Consider the following 17,111-nt stretch of genomic DNA (forward strand, 5'->3'; position numbering starts at 1 on the left):
CAATGTCTATTCCCAAAACTGGTACCTCTCTTGCCATGTGCAGGAATGCCAGACATCAATAATCTTATTGGGGGCACAGACACCTCCATCCACAGAGAGGAGAACCTATATTTCCAAACAGTCCAGCACTTGGACATGACATGAAACTTCAACAGTCACATGCCAGACTCTGACTCCAGACATGTGACAGGCACACTGGGCCAGTATCCATGCATTAGGCACAGGGGGTTTGAGGAGTGTCACAGTCATATCATGCAGCATAGCAGTCCCAGCCGCAGGGTCCTGTGGCCTCTGTCAGGAGAGTCAGTGGTGTCCATACCCAGTAGCAGGAGCTGGTTGTCTATGGGTCTCCATCCAGGGTCCAGTGTGGATTCAGCTTCTGGCTGTGTAGTCTTAAGCCTGTATTGTGGCTTTCCTGGAAATAAAAAAGGTCCCATATATTCTCTCTCTTCCCTAAGTCTCTCTGTAACTGTATGTTTGTATCACAAGGAGTCAGAAACCCACATGGGGAAGAGTTTCCAAGAGCAAGATTTCAGACATCTTTTACCAACCTTATAAAGATATGATTGACATACACCATTGTGTGAGTTTAGGGTACAACCTGCTGATCGATACATTTCTGTACTGCACTGTGATTACAACCATAACATTAGCTAACACGTGCATCATGTCACGTAGTTACCATTTCCTTTTGTGTGATGCAGACATTTAAGATCTACGCTCTCGGTAACTCAGACCTTTTATGTTGAGATGAAAATTTCCTCAGTCTGCAAACCTGGCTGTGCCCTACAGGAAAGAAAAAAATGCAGCTCCCAGCATGTCTTGCACTTTTCTTCCTACAAAAAGACATCTGAAGATTTTATTTATTTATTTGAGACAGAAAGAGAGAGAGAGCATGCACAAGAGAGGCAGGGAGGGGTAGAGGGAGAGAGAAGACGTTTCAAGCAGACTCTGTACTGGGTGCAGCGCCAAATGTGGGCCAGTTCTCATGACCCCGAGGTCATGACCTGAGCTGAAACCAAGAGTGGGACACCCAGACGTCCACAAAGAAACAAAATCCCTTCCCACAACGAGGGCTCTCATCAATGACTTCAGTGCTTCTCTATGTGGTGGAGTCACAGGATTGCCTGTGGCTTTGTTACCAAATACTCAGGACTCTCGCCAGCCCCCCTCAGCTTAGAATGTTGGATGTGGGTCCAGGTATCACTGGCATGATAAGCCCTACTGGAGAGGCTGATGCAGGGCCATGTGGAGATTCTGCTTCCTGTGCTCACTACTCCATGTGGGATCTGAAAACCAGCAGCAGCAGCACTGACCTTGCTATCAACCCAGCATCTTGTGCTCTACCCCAAACTGTCTAGATTTTCGCAGTCCAGGAAATTCCTGTGCCCACTGAAGGCTGGGTCTCCCTGGTCTCTGTGCCTTCTAGACACAGAACCAGACTGTGCAGTGCACTCTGGGTGTGCGCTCTGATCAGCCTGCTTAGCCCGGAGGAGTCCAGGGTTTGGTCCTGTTTCTTTCTCTTCTATGGCCCTCAACCCTTTGGTGACCTCATCTCTGCTGAAGACTCTAAACATCATGTATATGCTGTCACCTCCCAAGTCCATTTCTCCAATCGGGATATTTCTCCTGCCCTGCACCCTGTATCCAACTGCCAACCTCAGTGCATTTCTACTGGACATCTCAGATTCCACATGCCCAAACTGGTTTCTGTGATGCTGCTTCCCCCAATGTCCTGCTTCAAGATTCTTCCCCATATCTAAGGAAGGCGCTCCACATTTCTACTTGGCAGTCTAAAATACTGGATGCCCTCCTTGATTCCTCCTACTCACCACCCAGATTTGGTGGTTGGGAAATGCCACAAAGTCCATCTGTAAATATCCAGCACCCGACCATTTCCTGTATCTTCCCTTCTCAAACCCCAGATGTACATCCCACATCACCTTCCTGGCTCACAGCACTGGTTTCCTACATTGTCCCCACTGGTCACTCACGCTGTACCTCTTGATTCTCACAGCAGCAATCAGGTGCTGCTTAGAAAGTCAATCCCATTGATATGTTCATTCTGGTAACTCCACTCCTCACTCAGAGAAAACTCAAAAGCCTTCTAATATCCATCAGACTTTCATGATGAGGTCACCTTCTGGGTAAACTGGCTCCCCTGATCCCTGGAGTAAAAAAAGCCATCGTCCCCATCCCTGCACAGGTGCTAACTGGGTCTTCTTCCTCACAGCACCTGCCAACTTCCAACCTAAACAGTTCCCTTATTACTGCACTTACATAATACACAGTTCACCTCCAAATGACACTGGTTGCATGGTGTATGTGCACCTATGTGCGGACTTTTTTACAGTAGGTACTATCCATGCATTTCCTCTTCTTTGTGATTTCTAATTTTTGCAGCATTCATTGTTAGAAGACTGTTTCCTACATGTAACATAAACATGTGTTAAGTGACTCTTCATATTATCAATGAGGCTTCCAGCAACAGTAGGCTATTAGTTATGCTGAGGGAGTCAAAAGCTATATTTGCATTCCTGACTTCATGGGGAGGGGTCACTGCCCCAGTCCCCACATTGTTCGACGGTCATGTGCAATCTGCCCCTTACACTAAAACATACCCTCCATAAGACCAGCACATTTTCTTTCTTCTTAGTCTCACTCAGGTGCACAGATGTAAACATAGCATGTCCTGTATGTGGCACACAATTATCAGTTGAATGAATGAGCAGCTAGAGGAGTCCTTCTTCTAGATAAGTCTCAGGCATAGCTGTTCTGAGGCAGCTCCTGCCCCACGTGCACCCACCTCACCATCAGTGCTCTCTCTCCCCCCTCACAGGGCTGCCCTCCCTTCCCTCTCTCTGCTCAGCCCCTCCCCCCACACCATCTCTCCTGCACAGCACAGCACACAGAGTTCTCTTTCCAGAAACACTGTACTCGGGCTTTATGGATCTTTTTCTCCAACCACAAAGAGATCTACATTAGACTCTGCTTTATAAATCCATGAATTTGGATCCACGCCAGCACTAGGATCATTGAACTAAAGGTAGGGGAGAGAGGGCAGAGCAGCTGAAGAGAGAGACTAACTGATGTTTATTAAGGCTGAGAAACTTTCAGATTCCTCCTCTATCTCCAGAATCCTGAGAATAATCTAGAAAACAGGTATAGATTGTGGGGAAGAGATGGATGAATCTGAAAGTTCATCTTTCCATACTACAGAGACTCCTGTGCGCCAGGGACAACCTAGGCCTGTGGGAACACAGCCCAAAGGACACCTGCTGCTATAACTGACAGGGTCAAGCAGGGAGAATGGGAAAAGAACTGGTACACAACAGCAAGAACTGATGTTCTTTGCTCAAGAGAAACAATGAAAAAAGCCCACCCCGGAATGGAGGCTATGACCCAACCCAGGACTGAGGTGAGGCTGACCCAGTCACAGGAAGCTCTTGCTGCACAGGTTCCCAGTGACAGGTGATATCCAAGTCCCTATGATCACAGCTCCTAGTGATACAAGTTTCCACACAGGGGCAAAAAACACAGAACAGAGAGATGACCAAGCTGAGGAGTGAGCACGTCACCCCCATGATGCACTGAGCTCACACTGGGCACAGGACCCATCCCCACTGGTCTCCTCACAGCCTTCTGACCCCACCTGCAACAGACTTAGCACAGTAAATGCATGGATTCTAGAAGGTTCTCAGCGCTTCCATTTATTTGCTGTCTCAATTTTACAAATCTCCTCTTTTATTACCTAATCAATCCCATATGGAAGAATTAGGAAACATAACTCATGTCTGGATTCTTATTTTCAATACAGAAATAAGTCATTTGTACTCAGCCCAGCATGAAATAAAGACAGAGATGGAGATGGTCCAGCCCTGCCTCTTTTGGAACAGGAAAGCACATCAGAAAGGAGAATAAAATCAGAATAGGGAGGGGTCTGGTGGGCAAATCTCCTCATGTCCTCATATATGCTCAAAGGAACTCAGACACATTCTGACATATTCTGCACAAACAGAAGTCAGGGGTTGCTGATGTCACCAAGTGGGGGTGTGAAGAAATCTTCCATCTCTTAGCTCCCACAAGGCAACTGGTCTCACACTGTAAAAAAAAATCATGTACAAATTGAGGTCAGTCCCATAAGTGGGGACATCTCAGCAGCCCCCCTCATGTGCAAAGTGTCCCTAGTGCCCCAACCCTTCCCCATGTCAGGGTCTCCAGGGTCTCACCTTTAACAGCCGTGAGAGACACATCAGAGCCCTGGGCACTGTCATCGCCTAGGGGAGAACAAACAGGACGTGGTCAGAGCCCAAAGGAGAGGAGACTACAGGAGGAGCTATGGGGTGTGTGAGCTCCCCATGGGGTCCTGTCTACACTATCCCAGGGTCTCAGGGATCACCCCTCCATACGTACGTGCAGCATGAGAGTAGCCTGGTTTTTTCTCTCCTGTGGGGGAAAAATATCATGTCAGAGGCCTGGGACAGCTCCCAGTCCTGGTTGTAAATAAAGTTTCCAGAATTGTAACAGAACACCGAGGACATGACAGAAAACATGAAAAATGAGGTGAGGAGTCACTGGGTCACTGGACTTGCTGGCATTCTGTCCTCAGCAGGGACTTCCCTCTCTGTCCTGTGACTGCTGGGCATGAGGTCCCCATCATCAGAATTAACAAGATGAAAATGTGTCTTTCATTTTCACAAGTCTCTGCTACAGAGTGTGTGTTCATGATCTGCTCCAGAGCAGGCAATTCCATTTGTGAGGATGGTATTTCCCAGTAACAAGGCAGGACAGTCTGCTACCTAGGAGACTCCCCAGAGGGACAAGAAACCTCAGATCTCCCCACTCCATTCCTTACCTGAGCACTTCCTCCAGATCACAAATCCAAGCACTGCAATGACCACCAGGAGAGCCAGGAGACCCAGACCAGCAATGATCCACGTGATGAGGTTGGTAGATGGCTCTGGAAATGGAGAGAAGGAGAGGGGTGCAGAGCTCTGGTAAGTGTCCTGGCTCTGCTGAAGTTCTCCAGAAGGACTTCTGCTTTCCCTGAGAAGAGGCTCTACCCAAAACCCTCCTTACCCCATCTCAAGGTGACAGGCTTGGGCAGTCCCTCATGCTGCACGTGGCATGTGTATCTCTGCTCCTGTCCAGAAGGCACCACCACAGCCACCCACTTCTGGAAGGTTCCATCTCCTGCAGGCCTGGTCTCTACAAGCTCTGTGTCCTGGGTCAGGTCCTCTCCATCTCGCTGCCAGGTCAGGGTGATCTCCGCAGGGTAGAAGTCCAAGGCCCAGCACCTCAGGGTGACATCACGGTCAGAGATGGGGTGGTGGGTCACGTGTGTATTGGGGGGTTCTGAGGAAGAGAATCAGAAAATCCACACTTGGGTTTGCCTTTATGGCCACTGAAACGGCATTCAAGTGACCATCCGGAGATGAACTGGGTATTGGTTCGGATGGAAGAAGCACAAAACCCAGTCATCAGCACAGCCCTTGGGATCTTCTAATCCTGGAAAGTTCTAGACTCAGGGAGAGCGTCCAGGATAGGAGGCTGTAGGTTTAAGGGAGAGTGTGTACTAATGGTCCTGAATGTGGCCGGGGTTGAATGACTCAAAACACCCAGTCAGACCTCCAAAGATGTTTGTATTGGAGAAAAAGGCCTTGAGAGGTTCTGTCATGGTTTCCAGGGTGGCTGCCAGGGTCAAAGGGAACCGCTGATGGGTTATTGCAGGGATGGTCTCCACCTGTCTCCTGGAGAGACTGGATTCCTCCACTGTCCTTTAGAGAAAAGCGGCCCTCTGGGTGAGTCACTCTCTAGTAGGAACCTGAACACCCAGGCGGAACTCCCTCTCCCCACCCGTGGGAGGGCGGTGTTTCCACACTGAGTCCATTTTCCCTTCCTGAGAAGCCAGCCACAGGGGAGGGGAGATCAGGGAGGCCCCGCGGCCCCTGGTACCTGCGCGCAGCAGCGTCTCCTTCCCGTTCTCCAGGTACCTGCGGAGCCACTCCACGCAGTCTCCCTCCAGGTAGTTCCTCTCATGCTCTGCCTCACCGGCCACCTCCCACTTGCGCCAGGAGATCTGCGCCGCCGCGTCCGCCACGGTCCAGGAGCGCAGGTCCTCGTTCAGGGCGAGGTAATCCGCGCCGTCGTAGGCTAACTGACTGTACCCGCGGAGGAGGCGCCCGTCGGGCTCCACGTCACAGCCGTACATGCGCTGGATGGTGTGAGACCCTGGCCCCGCCCCGACAGGCAGGGGGTTAAAGTCGAAAGAGAAAATAAAACAGCGTGAAAGTTCCCGCGATTGTTCCCTGTTAGGGGTACTGGTGGGTCCCGCAGCCTCAGGGTGGCGCTCGGACCCCGACACCTGGATAGGCCCTGGGAGGAACGTGGGGATGGGGGTCGTGACCTGGACCCGGGCCCTGTCGCTCACCCGCCTCGCTCTGGTTGTAGTAGCCCCGCAGGGTGTTCAGGTTCACTCGGAAAGTCAGTGCGGTGTCCTTGAGGTTCCGGGTCTGCCGGTCCCAATACTCCGGCCTCTCCTGCTCCATCCATGGCGCCCGCGGCTCCATCCTCCGACTGGGAGAGTCGCTGTCGAACCGCACGAACTGCGTGTCGTCCACGTAGCCCACGGAGATGAAGCGGGGCTCCCCGCGGCCGGGCCGGGACACCGCGGTGTCGAAATACCTCAGGGAGTGGGAGCCTGCGGGCGCGGAGGGGCTGAGACCCGCCCGACCCTCCTCCCGGCGCGGGGTCCCGGGCCCAGGGCCCAGGTGGAGGCGGCCGGGAGGGTAATGGAAGGGGCACCGAGTGGGGAAGAGCAGGGCGGAGGCGGGGAGGAACGGGGGAGCACAGGCAGGGGTGGGGCCGAGGGGCTGGGGTCTGGGGCGGGGGCGGCGGAGAGGCGCCTTCCTCAAGGGTTCCGCGTCCCCGCCCGGGCGTCCCCTCGCTCCTGTCCCGCAGAGCCCTTTCCTCCCGCCCCGCACTCACCCGCCCAGGTCTCGGTCACGGCCAGCGCCCCCGACAGGAGCAGGAGGAGGACTGGGGACCCCATGGTCCAGACCCTCAGGGTCTGAGGAGCAACTGGGTCTCCGCGGGTCTGGGGAGGACTTCAGAACCCGGAACCGGTGTTCCGCTGACTGACTTCGACGGAAACCTGACGCCCAATGGGAGTGCGAATTGGGACCGCATCACGAGTATCCAGGCAAGAGGAGGTGACACAGGTTGTGAGAGGGAGAAGTGAAACCCGCGGAGAAGGGGACTCCCCAGCATTGGGCTTCCAGGCCCCACACAGGGTGCTAGGGCCTGAGACCTTGAGAGGCAGGTACAGGGACCTCGGCCTTTACATTGACCCCTCACCTACTGCTCGGGGTGCTCTCTGTCACATTGTCTCCTTGAGTCATGGCCCAGGAGCTGTGTCAGTGATTCTGAAACATTTTGTTAGAAGGTTATCTTTACAGTCTCACAGATTACTGAGGACCCCAACGATAATTTTGCGAATGTAGGTTATAGCTATCAATATTGATCATAGTAGGGAAAAGGCTGTTTAAAAAAATTTACCAGGGCGCCTGGGTGGTTCAGTCAGCTAAGGGAGCAACTCCTTATTTCAGGTGATGAGATCAAGCCACACCTCTGTCTCAGGGCTGACCTTGGAGCCCGCTTAAGATTCTCTCCTCCCTCAGCCCCTCTCTGCTCACTCTGTATCTCTAAGAAAGTGCAAATAATAATAATAATAATAATTCGCTTAGAATCATATTAATAACCCATGGCATGAAAACAGCAATGCTGTTTTTATGAAAAATTAGTTCCCCCAAATTAACAGGGTAGTGAGAAGAGTTGGATTTGTTATACTTTGCATTTTTGTAAATCTTTTTCTTAACTACCTGAACCACTAGATGTTCAGATTTGCTTCTTTCTGCATTTATTGCATTGCTTTGAGTAAAGTATATGAAAAACATTTACAGCCTTGCACAGAGATAGGAGAACAGTAGGTTTCATAACCTTTTCAGATATTCAGCTTTGATACTATATTCACACTACACAAGTTGTACTTTCTCTAAGGTTATTGGTGAAGTGGCACCTGAACAGTATCATTGGCTATTTCCTTTTCTTTTACATTAAAATCCACAGGTCCATCTTGTGCACTGAATGGATCTTGTACTAACGCACAAATTTTTTTTAAGTAATGTGTTGTTTCACTAAAATCTTAAAGGTGTTTCAGTGTTGAAACTGAAAAGAATTATTGGAAAGTCACATTTGTTTTAATATTACCACAAATCCCAACAGAAAAATTTGTCAGTAGTGAGAACCTGTCAGGTTTGTTGGTGGATCACAGGTTTTCCAAAATTGAGAGCTTATATTTGATCAAGGCAACAAGTATTCTCAGCTGTCCTGTGTGAGTTGATTCATGAATGGATACATTCCTGTTCATTTTCCAGAAACTGCCTGTCAAATTGCCCAGTCTAAATAATACAAGTTTCTATGTCATCCATTCCTTCAGGTAAAAATGACATTGTGTAGAGAAAAAAAAAAAAAAAATGAAACCACTTAATCAGTTAAGTTCATACAAATTTCATACAAATTATTTACCTTGGAGCTTAGGGATGTGGCAGACTGCTACTGCCCATCTCACATATCATGTAAGACATGTTTAAAAATGGATTTGAGAATAACTTAGTAAAGATAATAATTTTTGATGATTCAACTGGGATGTTTAATGTGATGTTAGCTTCTTTTTGTTTTCCACTGAGTCATTTTATTTACATGTATGTATTACATCCCTAGAAAAAGAGTCTCAGGGTTTTCCCTTGTGTGTGTTTTTGTCTTGCTTCTTCAGGGTCCATGATGCCAGCTGAGGTTGTCAGTTCAAAGAAACCAAACTGGAGGGAAGGGAAGATTTTTCTGCCATTTTGGTAGATCTTTGAACTGTACATCAAATCTGGGGCTGACTGCTCCACACGTGTTTAACTTGTCCTTGAGGTTCCCAAAAAGGTTTCCATCTCGGTGATCAGTAGTGATTTCAAATTCCCAATGTAACCGTGCTTCATATTTTGGGTTGGTGAGCACCAGGTGCCTCCCCCAGGCTTTAAGCTCCGGCCCAGCAACCACCTCCGGACACCCTCCATGGGCTGTGGATCTGTCCTCTCAGTTACCTGCTGCCCCACGTCTTCACCCTTAATGGAGACTTTGAACCCTTGGTGTTTCTAGTTCCTCATCACTTAACTGTCTTTTAACCTGGAAAAATGAAATATGTTACATAGAAAACGAAGTTGAGATTTATGGTTCCATCAGCCCAATTACGGTGTCCCTCTAAACTGTTCTGGAAAGGCACAGTCAGGTTGAAGATTTTCTGGGAAGAGCTCTGTGGGGTTTCATGCCTTTCTTTGGGGCTTGGGGATCTCCCTTCAGTGTGTCTTGTGCTTTCCATGGCTTTGCAGGGGAATCCTAGGAGGCCCCACATAGGTCAGTGCACTGTACGTATTGGGTACAGAAATGAGTAAATGGTTGGAAGCACCAGAAAAAAAAAAACCAAAGAAACAAAAAACAAAAACAAAACCATGCTTTGTCATCACAGTTAGAAACTGGGCAATGACTTTGGAGCATGGACTAATAAGACTTGACTTTTGCCTCTGTTCTAGGCATAGTGACTGCTCTGGAGAGCATCTGCCAAGATATTCATGTGACTGTTAAGGTGGTTCAGAAAGTTGGCCGAAAGAGTGTTTTTTGTTTTTTTATGAAAGCAAGTAATGGTGAAGAATAACAATTGCCTTGTGGACCCATCACCTCCATTCTTGTTAAGTTTTACCTCAGTGCGAGTGTCAACATGGTGAAAATGTCTAAGTGGTGTTATAACAGTTTTAACCTTGTGGATTCTGTGAAAGGGCCTCAGTGACTTCAGGTGTTCCCCAGAACACACTTTGAGAACGGCTGCTCTGAACAACCCTGGGAGAGTCTCCCACTGACCCTGCCCTGGCCTCCTCCTCACTCAGCAGAATCCTTTTCCCTGAGATGCACTTCCTGCCTCTGAAAACTGAGCTCTGACTTTAGCCCCTGAGTGCATCTAGAAGAGACCTCACCTCCTGAAAATGTGATGGCAAAGAGGGTCCCCAGTCTGGGAAGGGAAGTAGAGGACAGGGATTTCCCTTTTGTAACTGGGGACAGTTTGCCCCTGAAGGCACCAGACCCAGGCATAATCGACTTTGATTTTGTGACATATCAGCTTCATATGTGTTCAAATCCCAGACAGAAATCTGGTGTCATCTGTAAGAGAAATCATGTTGGTCTTTTCACTTTACATGTGTCTCATGCATCTGACTTGAGACTCACCAAGTATGGAGAGCAGTACCACCCAATACTACAGTCTATGCGGAAGCAATTGTTCTGTATCCACACTGTCCAATATGGTGGCCACAAGATACATGTGGTTCCTGAGATGCAGGTGGCACTTGAAATGGGGCTGGTGTGCTGAGCAGTTGCATTTTTAATTGTTTTAAATTAGTAGGAATTTAAGTAGCCATAGTGGCTCATAGCTACTATTCAGACAGTATGTACCTAAAACACTCTTAGCTGTCAGGATCCTCCTCAAAGAAGATACTGTGTGACTCATAGGTGTATGTGTATTAAACTTGCCTTTAAATGGAAGTTATGAAGTTGTCTATGTTGGTCTGAGACATAGCCTTAAGAGACAGCATGAAAGTTTAATTAACTTGCATTATAACAGCTAAAGTGTGCAGACATTAACCAAAACATAATGTATCACATCAAGGTCATATAAGTGTTGAAAAAAGCCCATTACTGGAGCTAACTGATGTCTCTATTACTTTGGCTGTCGTCTTGGTGTTGTTTGCATTCAGCTGGTAAACATAAGCAGGCATATAAGTCTTCATTGAGCCCAAATGAGAGGATTTATTGAACACACATATATCAGATACCTCGTAGGCGCTGTACATACTTGTAAAAATCATAAAGCAGAAGATGGACATCTTAGATTCCACCACCTTAGAAACTTTATGTGTTCTCCTCCCCATACTTTTACCCAAATTCAGACAATTCTCTACATTTCCCTTCTCCTTCAAAACCCTCTGCTCTTCATTTCCACTGAGGGGAAAATATACATGAAATGTTTACAAGGGTGGGATGAAGAATTCTCTAAGCATGGCCTAATGATGAAAACCCATAAAGAAGAACATGAAATTTCGGCATGTGATCCACACACTCACAAAGATACAAACACATGTCCATGATCAAAGTAAAAAACAGAAAAACAATATTCACAGAAAAAGGGTAACATGGTTCAATATTGTTGAGCCCAAGACCACTAGGAGGACCTGTGAGCATTCAAGTTGGATCTATTACCTATTGCAGTGAGAGAGAACACACCCCTTTGGGGGCCATGGGACATCTTAATTAATGAAGGTGTTAGAACCTGTGGGACATGGGCTTTGGATGGGAGTTTTGGAGAGGATCCATGGATGTGGGGTCCACTCCCAACTGCATGTTGTCAGGATGTGTACACAAATCCTATGGCTGAGCATCTCGGTGAGTCCGCTCTCCAGGCAGGCCAGACCAGAGTGAGGAGAGAGCAGTCATGGTAAAGAAGCAGCAGTTGCTCACACTGGCTGACACAGGGAGGTGTATGTTATTCTGTGGGTTGTTTAGTGCCTTGTTTTGTCTGTAATGACACAAAGTGAAGTTGTGGTTTCAGAGTGTCCTTGTCTGATGCTGATGTTTTGTGAGGTGACTGACTTATGTCCCACAGGAGAGGAATATGGCCAAATGGACATTCACCAGCTTCTGACCACTGAGTCCAACTGTCAGTGTCAGACCAGCTTCTGCTATTGGGGGCTGCTGGCTCTTCTCTCTTCAATTCCATATTTTAAAATAGGCACAACCTATTGAAAACACAATTATAGAATTGGTGTTTCAATAACTTTGGGTAAATACCCAAGAATGGAATTGTTAGATTATATGGCAGATCACTATGTTGTACACCTAAAAGGCATGGAATATTGTGGGTCAACTGTACTCACATAATAAAAGAGAAAATGAAAGAAAAAGGAATTAAATAATTACAAGACAATTTGGAAAGGACGAAATGAAATATCAAACAAGTATATTGTAATAAGTAAACAAAAACAAAAATGAGAATGTGCACTAAGAAATGGGAATAGAACTTAGAATATATGAACTTAACACAGATGAAAGTAACTGATGAGAGTGCCCCATAGAAGGGTCAGTAAAACACACCATCCTAAAGTTGATGGGAAGGTCGCCTAGATGGCTCAGTCAGTTAACAGACTCACGTGTGATTCTGACTTAGGTCATGATCATTTGGGTCATGAGATCCAGCCCTAAGTAGGGCTCTGCACTCAGCAGGGAATCTGTTTGAGATTCTCTCTGTCTGCCCCTCCACCCACTCATACTCTCTCTCAAATAAATAAATAAATCTTAATAAAAAATAAATAAATGTTGATGGGAGTGAACACTGGTATATAGTTTTTAATGGGTGTTTTTGAAAAATATCTCCATAATTTAAATGCGCTTATATTGTGACACATACATATTCTTTTAGGAGATTATCCTAAGGAGTTAATCACACATGTTTTTGAAAGCATATTTTCAAGAACGTTTCTTGAATTGTGGTTTAAGAAAACAAAGAATAAAACTTATGTAAGTATTATAATCAATATGATAATTGTGAGTATAAATAGTGGAACACTTAACATGTCTTGGGGATTATCATCATGTGTTTTACACAGAGTGTCAAACTTCATCATGAAATAAAACTCATGAGGCACCCCATAGGGGATCCCTTTGTACAGACAGGCAAGAGAGGACTTGGAGAAAAGGAGGTGGTAGAGGCAGGGTTCAGCCCAGAAAGTTTGCTCTCAGAGGCCTTGCTGACTTGTCTTTTACTGTTAGCTATCCTTCAGAAGGGGTTTGATGTGCACTCCATGCTAGCAAGCTGTTCCAATGTTCCAGAATGTTCTGTGATGGGAGGATGCTGGACTCAGAGCCTAGGAGGACATTAACAAGCAATATGACTCAGCTGTTCAAAGCACACTAAAGTCCATCATCCAGTGGATATCTCGAGGCCTCCAGGAGCTTAGGATCAGCTGACCTCTGGAGTTACAGCACAGAGTAACAGCAAGAGTGACACCCTGGTCACAGGACACTGGCAGAGTCATGTGGGAGATGGGCATGGAGCAAAAATGACAGAAGGCAATGTAAATCGCTCCTGAGATGAGTGCTATGTGGAGAAAGGTCATGATATCATGAAAGCAGAATCCAGGAGACCTAGCAGGTCCCCTACCACTAGCATCAGTCTCATCTATAGGATGCACCAGGCATATATATGGGTATGAAGCAAAAACACAACTCCACACAGTGCTGTACAATCATAGAGCAGGAGAGAGCTGTGGGGAAATAATAATATGACCATAGGAATGAATAATTGAGTGGATACACTGGATGATTACAGTTGTCCTTCCCCAAAGCCATACAATCAGGAGGGTGATGGCAACAGGAGAGAAGACCTCTTTGTTTCTTAATCAAGTGATTCCAACAAGTTAATAATAATTGTTTTATAAAGAATGGAGATAGGAAATGATGAAAAACAATTTCAGGAATATTTCTTCAATTTCACAGGGAAAGACCTACCCAAATTCTTACCTAGAGGAGAGGAGACCCACACCAGGACACATCACAGTGAAATGTCACAAGGAGGATGGAAGGGCAAACACCCTGAAGACTCCAAGAGGCAACACAGGCCTATGGGCTGGAAGACATGAGACAAGGCCCCCAAATCCTGAGGACAACTCTGTCCAGCACAAAGTCTCTGTCACGTCACCATGTGACTCAGGGTGAGGGCAGCCTAAAGTCTCCTCAGATGTGAGGGTTTCTGTTCTACTTTCCATGTTTCCTTCTACGGGATACCAGTAGGGAACAAGGGACAAAAGATGGAGAAAACTAAACAAGGGGAGCATGTGGGATCCCAGCAACAGGGAGCCAGCAGGAGAGAGGCCAAGTGCCCCTGGTAGGTGCTTCAGGGGGTCTGGGTGTCAGCCCTACACCAGGGGTGTAGGCATCCCTTCCCCATGGGGCAGGGCTGAAGACTGCAGGCCAGGCGGCTGCACAGACATGAAATGGGAGAAGATTGGATTGGCTCAAATATGTCCATGAAGATTTACCCAATAGGATGGGGTGAGGGAAGGATTTAAAGGAGCACAGTAGAAACTGAGCAAATGATGGTATAAGATAGTTATTTACTCCAGGGAAAATAAAAAGTTGATTCAGGAAGGAAATCATAATCATAGTCTATGAAAAGCTCAGTTGTGACTAACATTTCATGATCATAATCATGCAAACACTGCACATTGAGCTCATCAAAATTATCAAATAATTAATATGGGGCAGATGAGAGAGTGTGAAAGAGGCGCCAATTCAGTCAAGATGACACATAAACCTGAAGACCAGAGAAAGAGTCTGAGAAGCAGGCTACTTAGAGGCACAGAAGCAGTAATCAGAGAATCAGCTAGAAGAACTAATGCAGGTGGTCTCTGAGATTCAGGAAATAGGGACATGGAAGCTTTGGGACATCTGTCTTAAAATCAAGGACTATAAAACTGTTCCTCTATCCATTTGCTATAAAGACAACATGGTGGATGAGGTGATGGGTCAGGATGAGTTCTACACAGAAGTCATAGAGATGGGGCAGGAGTTGGAGGACTCATGGGTGAAAATGCTGTTTTTTTATGGGATGATTTTGTTTTGATTTATTTAATTTTGTTTCCTGTTGCTGAATGGGAGTCATCCCCACATGTTTCTAGGAGGAATGGCTGAACCAGAAAAGAGGGGGAAGTGCATGATACAGGTGAGTGAGGGGCCATGTGTGCCCACATGGAAGGGGAGCCTGAGACAGGAAGACCCTTCCCCCATCACTGCTTAGAAGGTGAGGACACAGGTGCAGAGGTGGGGTGAGGGGTGGGGAGAGTGTGCAGTTCTCACCTGAGTCTTTCTTTTCTGAGTGAGAAAGAAATGACTAGGGAAATGGCATCCAGATAAAGCAGGGCTGGAGCCCCTTGAGCTCTGTGCTCTTCACTTTATGGAGACAGACTTCTAGCATTAGGAGGACATATAAGAGACTAGAAGCAAATGCAACAAATAGCTCAGGTATAAAGACTACCATCCTTTTTATCTTGTCATTTATCATCTTATCAATTTATAATTTTTCTGCAGTGAATATATGTGACACTCTGTATCGTTCATCATCATACACATCAGAATCAGAATGTAAATGTTTTATTTATACTTTAAAAGGGAAAGAGATGGTAAGAAAGAGCAGCTCAGGGCACAGAGCTGAAAGGTCTGGGCCTGCCTGTCTGCACTCTGTGCAGGGGACTCACAGAGCCTTTGCTCCATGTTTCGGGACCCTGCTCTCTGGGGGGCCAAGTAGGGTCTTTCCCTTCTTTCTGGGGTGTGCTCATTAACTCATTTATTACTGTCTTGTGAACCTTAGTGCTTTCTAGATGATGGTTTTTCCAAGTTACATGACATTTCAAGCTATTTCAGTGGGAGAATTTGTCCATACAATCCAGCCCACATGCTTTGGAAATGGAAATTTGAGGTAAAATAGTTCAGTGAAAAGATGATTGGTCCTAAAGGGGAAGATCAGAACCTGATCATTCATGGTCTGAGGATGATATGTCAGTTATTTGCTATTTTACAGTACTTTATTTTTAGAAACATTATTCATACACATACAAGATAATTCAATAGATATTCAAAAATATACAAAAATAAGGAAGTTACGTAGTAACCCCTCATTCCTCAGTCCATTAAGTTCTTTACATAAACTCAGCAACATGGCCCCAGGGATGGTGGGTCAAAGCCTCAATTTAGGATTCCTGAGGTGGTGCACAGAGTGACAAGACTGCATATATGATGGTGGATCAAAACCCCCATCAGGACTCAGCAAGAGGGGTGTAGAACAGTAGTTGCATGGCCCTAGTATCATTTGCTCAAATTTCCAAATGTGGAACAAGGGGCGGAGCACAGTGCAGCTGCATCTCCAGCCCTTGTAGATGGTGAGGTTCTGTGGGATCCTAATCCTGGAGAATGGAGCACAGCAGGGACTTGGGCCACTGGGGGCAGGTCTCACCACTGTGAGAGCTCCAGCGCTGGGAAGGAGATGAAGTGGCAGGACTCTGGACAGCTCCGTCAGGGGGTTCAGCATTACTAGAGACTCTCTGTGGGGTCCTTGATGGCAAAGGATGCAGATTCCACAGGTAAGCAAGATGACAAGAGTCCTCCTGTTCTCTTTTTCCTGCAGGTGAAATCATCCCTCTGAGGGCATCTTCCTTGTGCTGATCTGCTCCAGACTGACGGATGGGGTGACATGAGTAAAATGTTTCCTGCACTTTTCTATGTAGCCATCCTTGGGTTTTGTGCTCTAAAGCATTCTGCTATTTCCTCAGGGTAGTCCAGAGCTTTCCCAGAGCCACTGTCATCAATTATGTAGTTTATTGTTTTTATTGATGTTTTTACAGAAACAAGGGTTGTACCTGATTAATTGATTGATAAATTGATATTTTTATCGTGTGTGTGTGTGTGTGTGTGTGTGTGTGTGTGTTGTTTTTCTAGAGAGAACAGTATTGGGAGGCTCCTAGTCAACCATCATCTGACTTCAGCTGGAACATCAGTAAGACTGTTGCCTTAACGCCCTTGTCTAGCAGGTTTGCCATCTGCTTGTGTACTGAACACATTAGAGGACAATTGTACAGATTTCTTCTACCATCTGTTCAGGTCCTAGCATCTGTCCCCATGTGATGGGCCTTGCAATCCTTTAGCACAGGTGCCATCCATGCTGTTGCCAGCCAGAGTCACTCCCTTTGGTGCTGCCCTAGATCGCGTCCCTTCTTGTCTGATTACAAGTACTTATCCAGCAATTCTTCCCCTGTTCTCTTTTTCTTCACCAATGTTTGTTCTCAAGTGAATTATAGTGGTGGCTTTGAGAAGACACAACCCTGACCCTTGGCTTGAGGGTATGTAACTGATCCCTGGCCCTGGCTGTGTGCCCTCAAATCTGATGCCATGTGTGCTCTTAGAATGCACTT

The 17,111-nt window shown here is 46.7% G+C and overlaps 1 protein-coding gene and 1 long non-coding RNA gene across 4 annotated transcripts in view; one reads left to right on the forward strand and one right to left on the reverse strand.

Annotated features, from left to right (window-relative positions):
- The window catches only part of LOC123387558 (saoe class I histocompatibility antigen, A alpha chain-like), a 156,423-nt gene extending 149,274 nt beyond the window's left edge, over positions 1 to 7,149 (reverse strand). The window contains exons 1-8 of one of the 3 annotated variants that reach the window (XM_045065169.1): positions 6,988 to 7,148; positions 6,431 to 6,700; positions 5,956 to 6,231; positions 5,080 to 5,355; positions 4,856 to 4,960; positions 4,414 to 4,446; positions 4,230 to 4,277; positions 3,685 to 4,101 (exon numbers count right to left, since the gene is read on the reverse strand). In XM_045065169.1, coding sequence (XP_044921104.1) covers positions 4,097 to 4,101; positions 4,230 to 4,277; positions 4,414 to 4,446; positions 4,856 to 4,960; positions 5,080 to 5,355; positions 5,956 to 6,231; positions 6,431 to 6,700; positions 6,988 to 7,051 — 1,077 coding nt within the window. In that variant the 5' untranslated portion in view covers positions 7,052 to 7,148 and the 3' untranslated portion in view covers positions 3,685 to 4,096. Of the gene's footprint in view, positions 1 to 3,684; positions 4,102 to 4,229; positions 4,278 to 4,413; positions 4,447 to 4,855; positions 4,961 to 5,079; positions 5,356 to 5,955; positions 6,232 to 6,430; positions 6,701 to 6,987 lie in introns of those variants that run through there. The other 2 variants (XM_045065173.1, XM_045065170.1) reach the window with 2 other exon arrangements.
- Positions 7,150 to 13,720: 6,571 nt separating this feature from the next.
- On the forward strand, positions 13,721 to 16,363 carry LOC123387569. Its single transcript, XR_006602012.1, has 3 exons — positions 13,721 to 13,859; positions 14,826 to 15,622; positions 16,328 to 16,363. It is a non-coding gene; the product is annotated as an uncharacterized LOC123387569 (long non-coding RNA).
- The last annotated feature ends 748 nt before the right edge of the window (positions 16,364 to 17,111 follow it).

The sequence above is a fragment of the Mustela putorius genome, unplaced genomic scaffold (genome assembly GCF_011764305.1).
Source record: "Mustela putorius furo isolate JIRA1106 unplaced genomic scaffold, ASM1176430v1.1 tig00003856_pilon_pilon_pilon, whole genome shotgun sequence".
Lineage (NCBI taxonomy): Eukaryota > Metazoa > Chordata > Mammalia > Carnivora > Mustelidae > Mustela > Mustela putorius.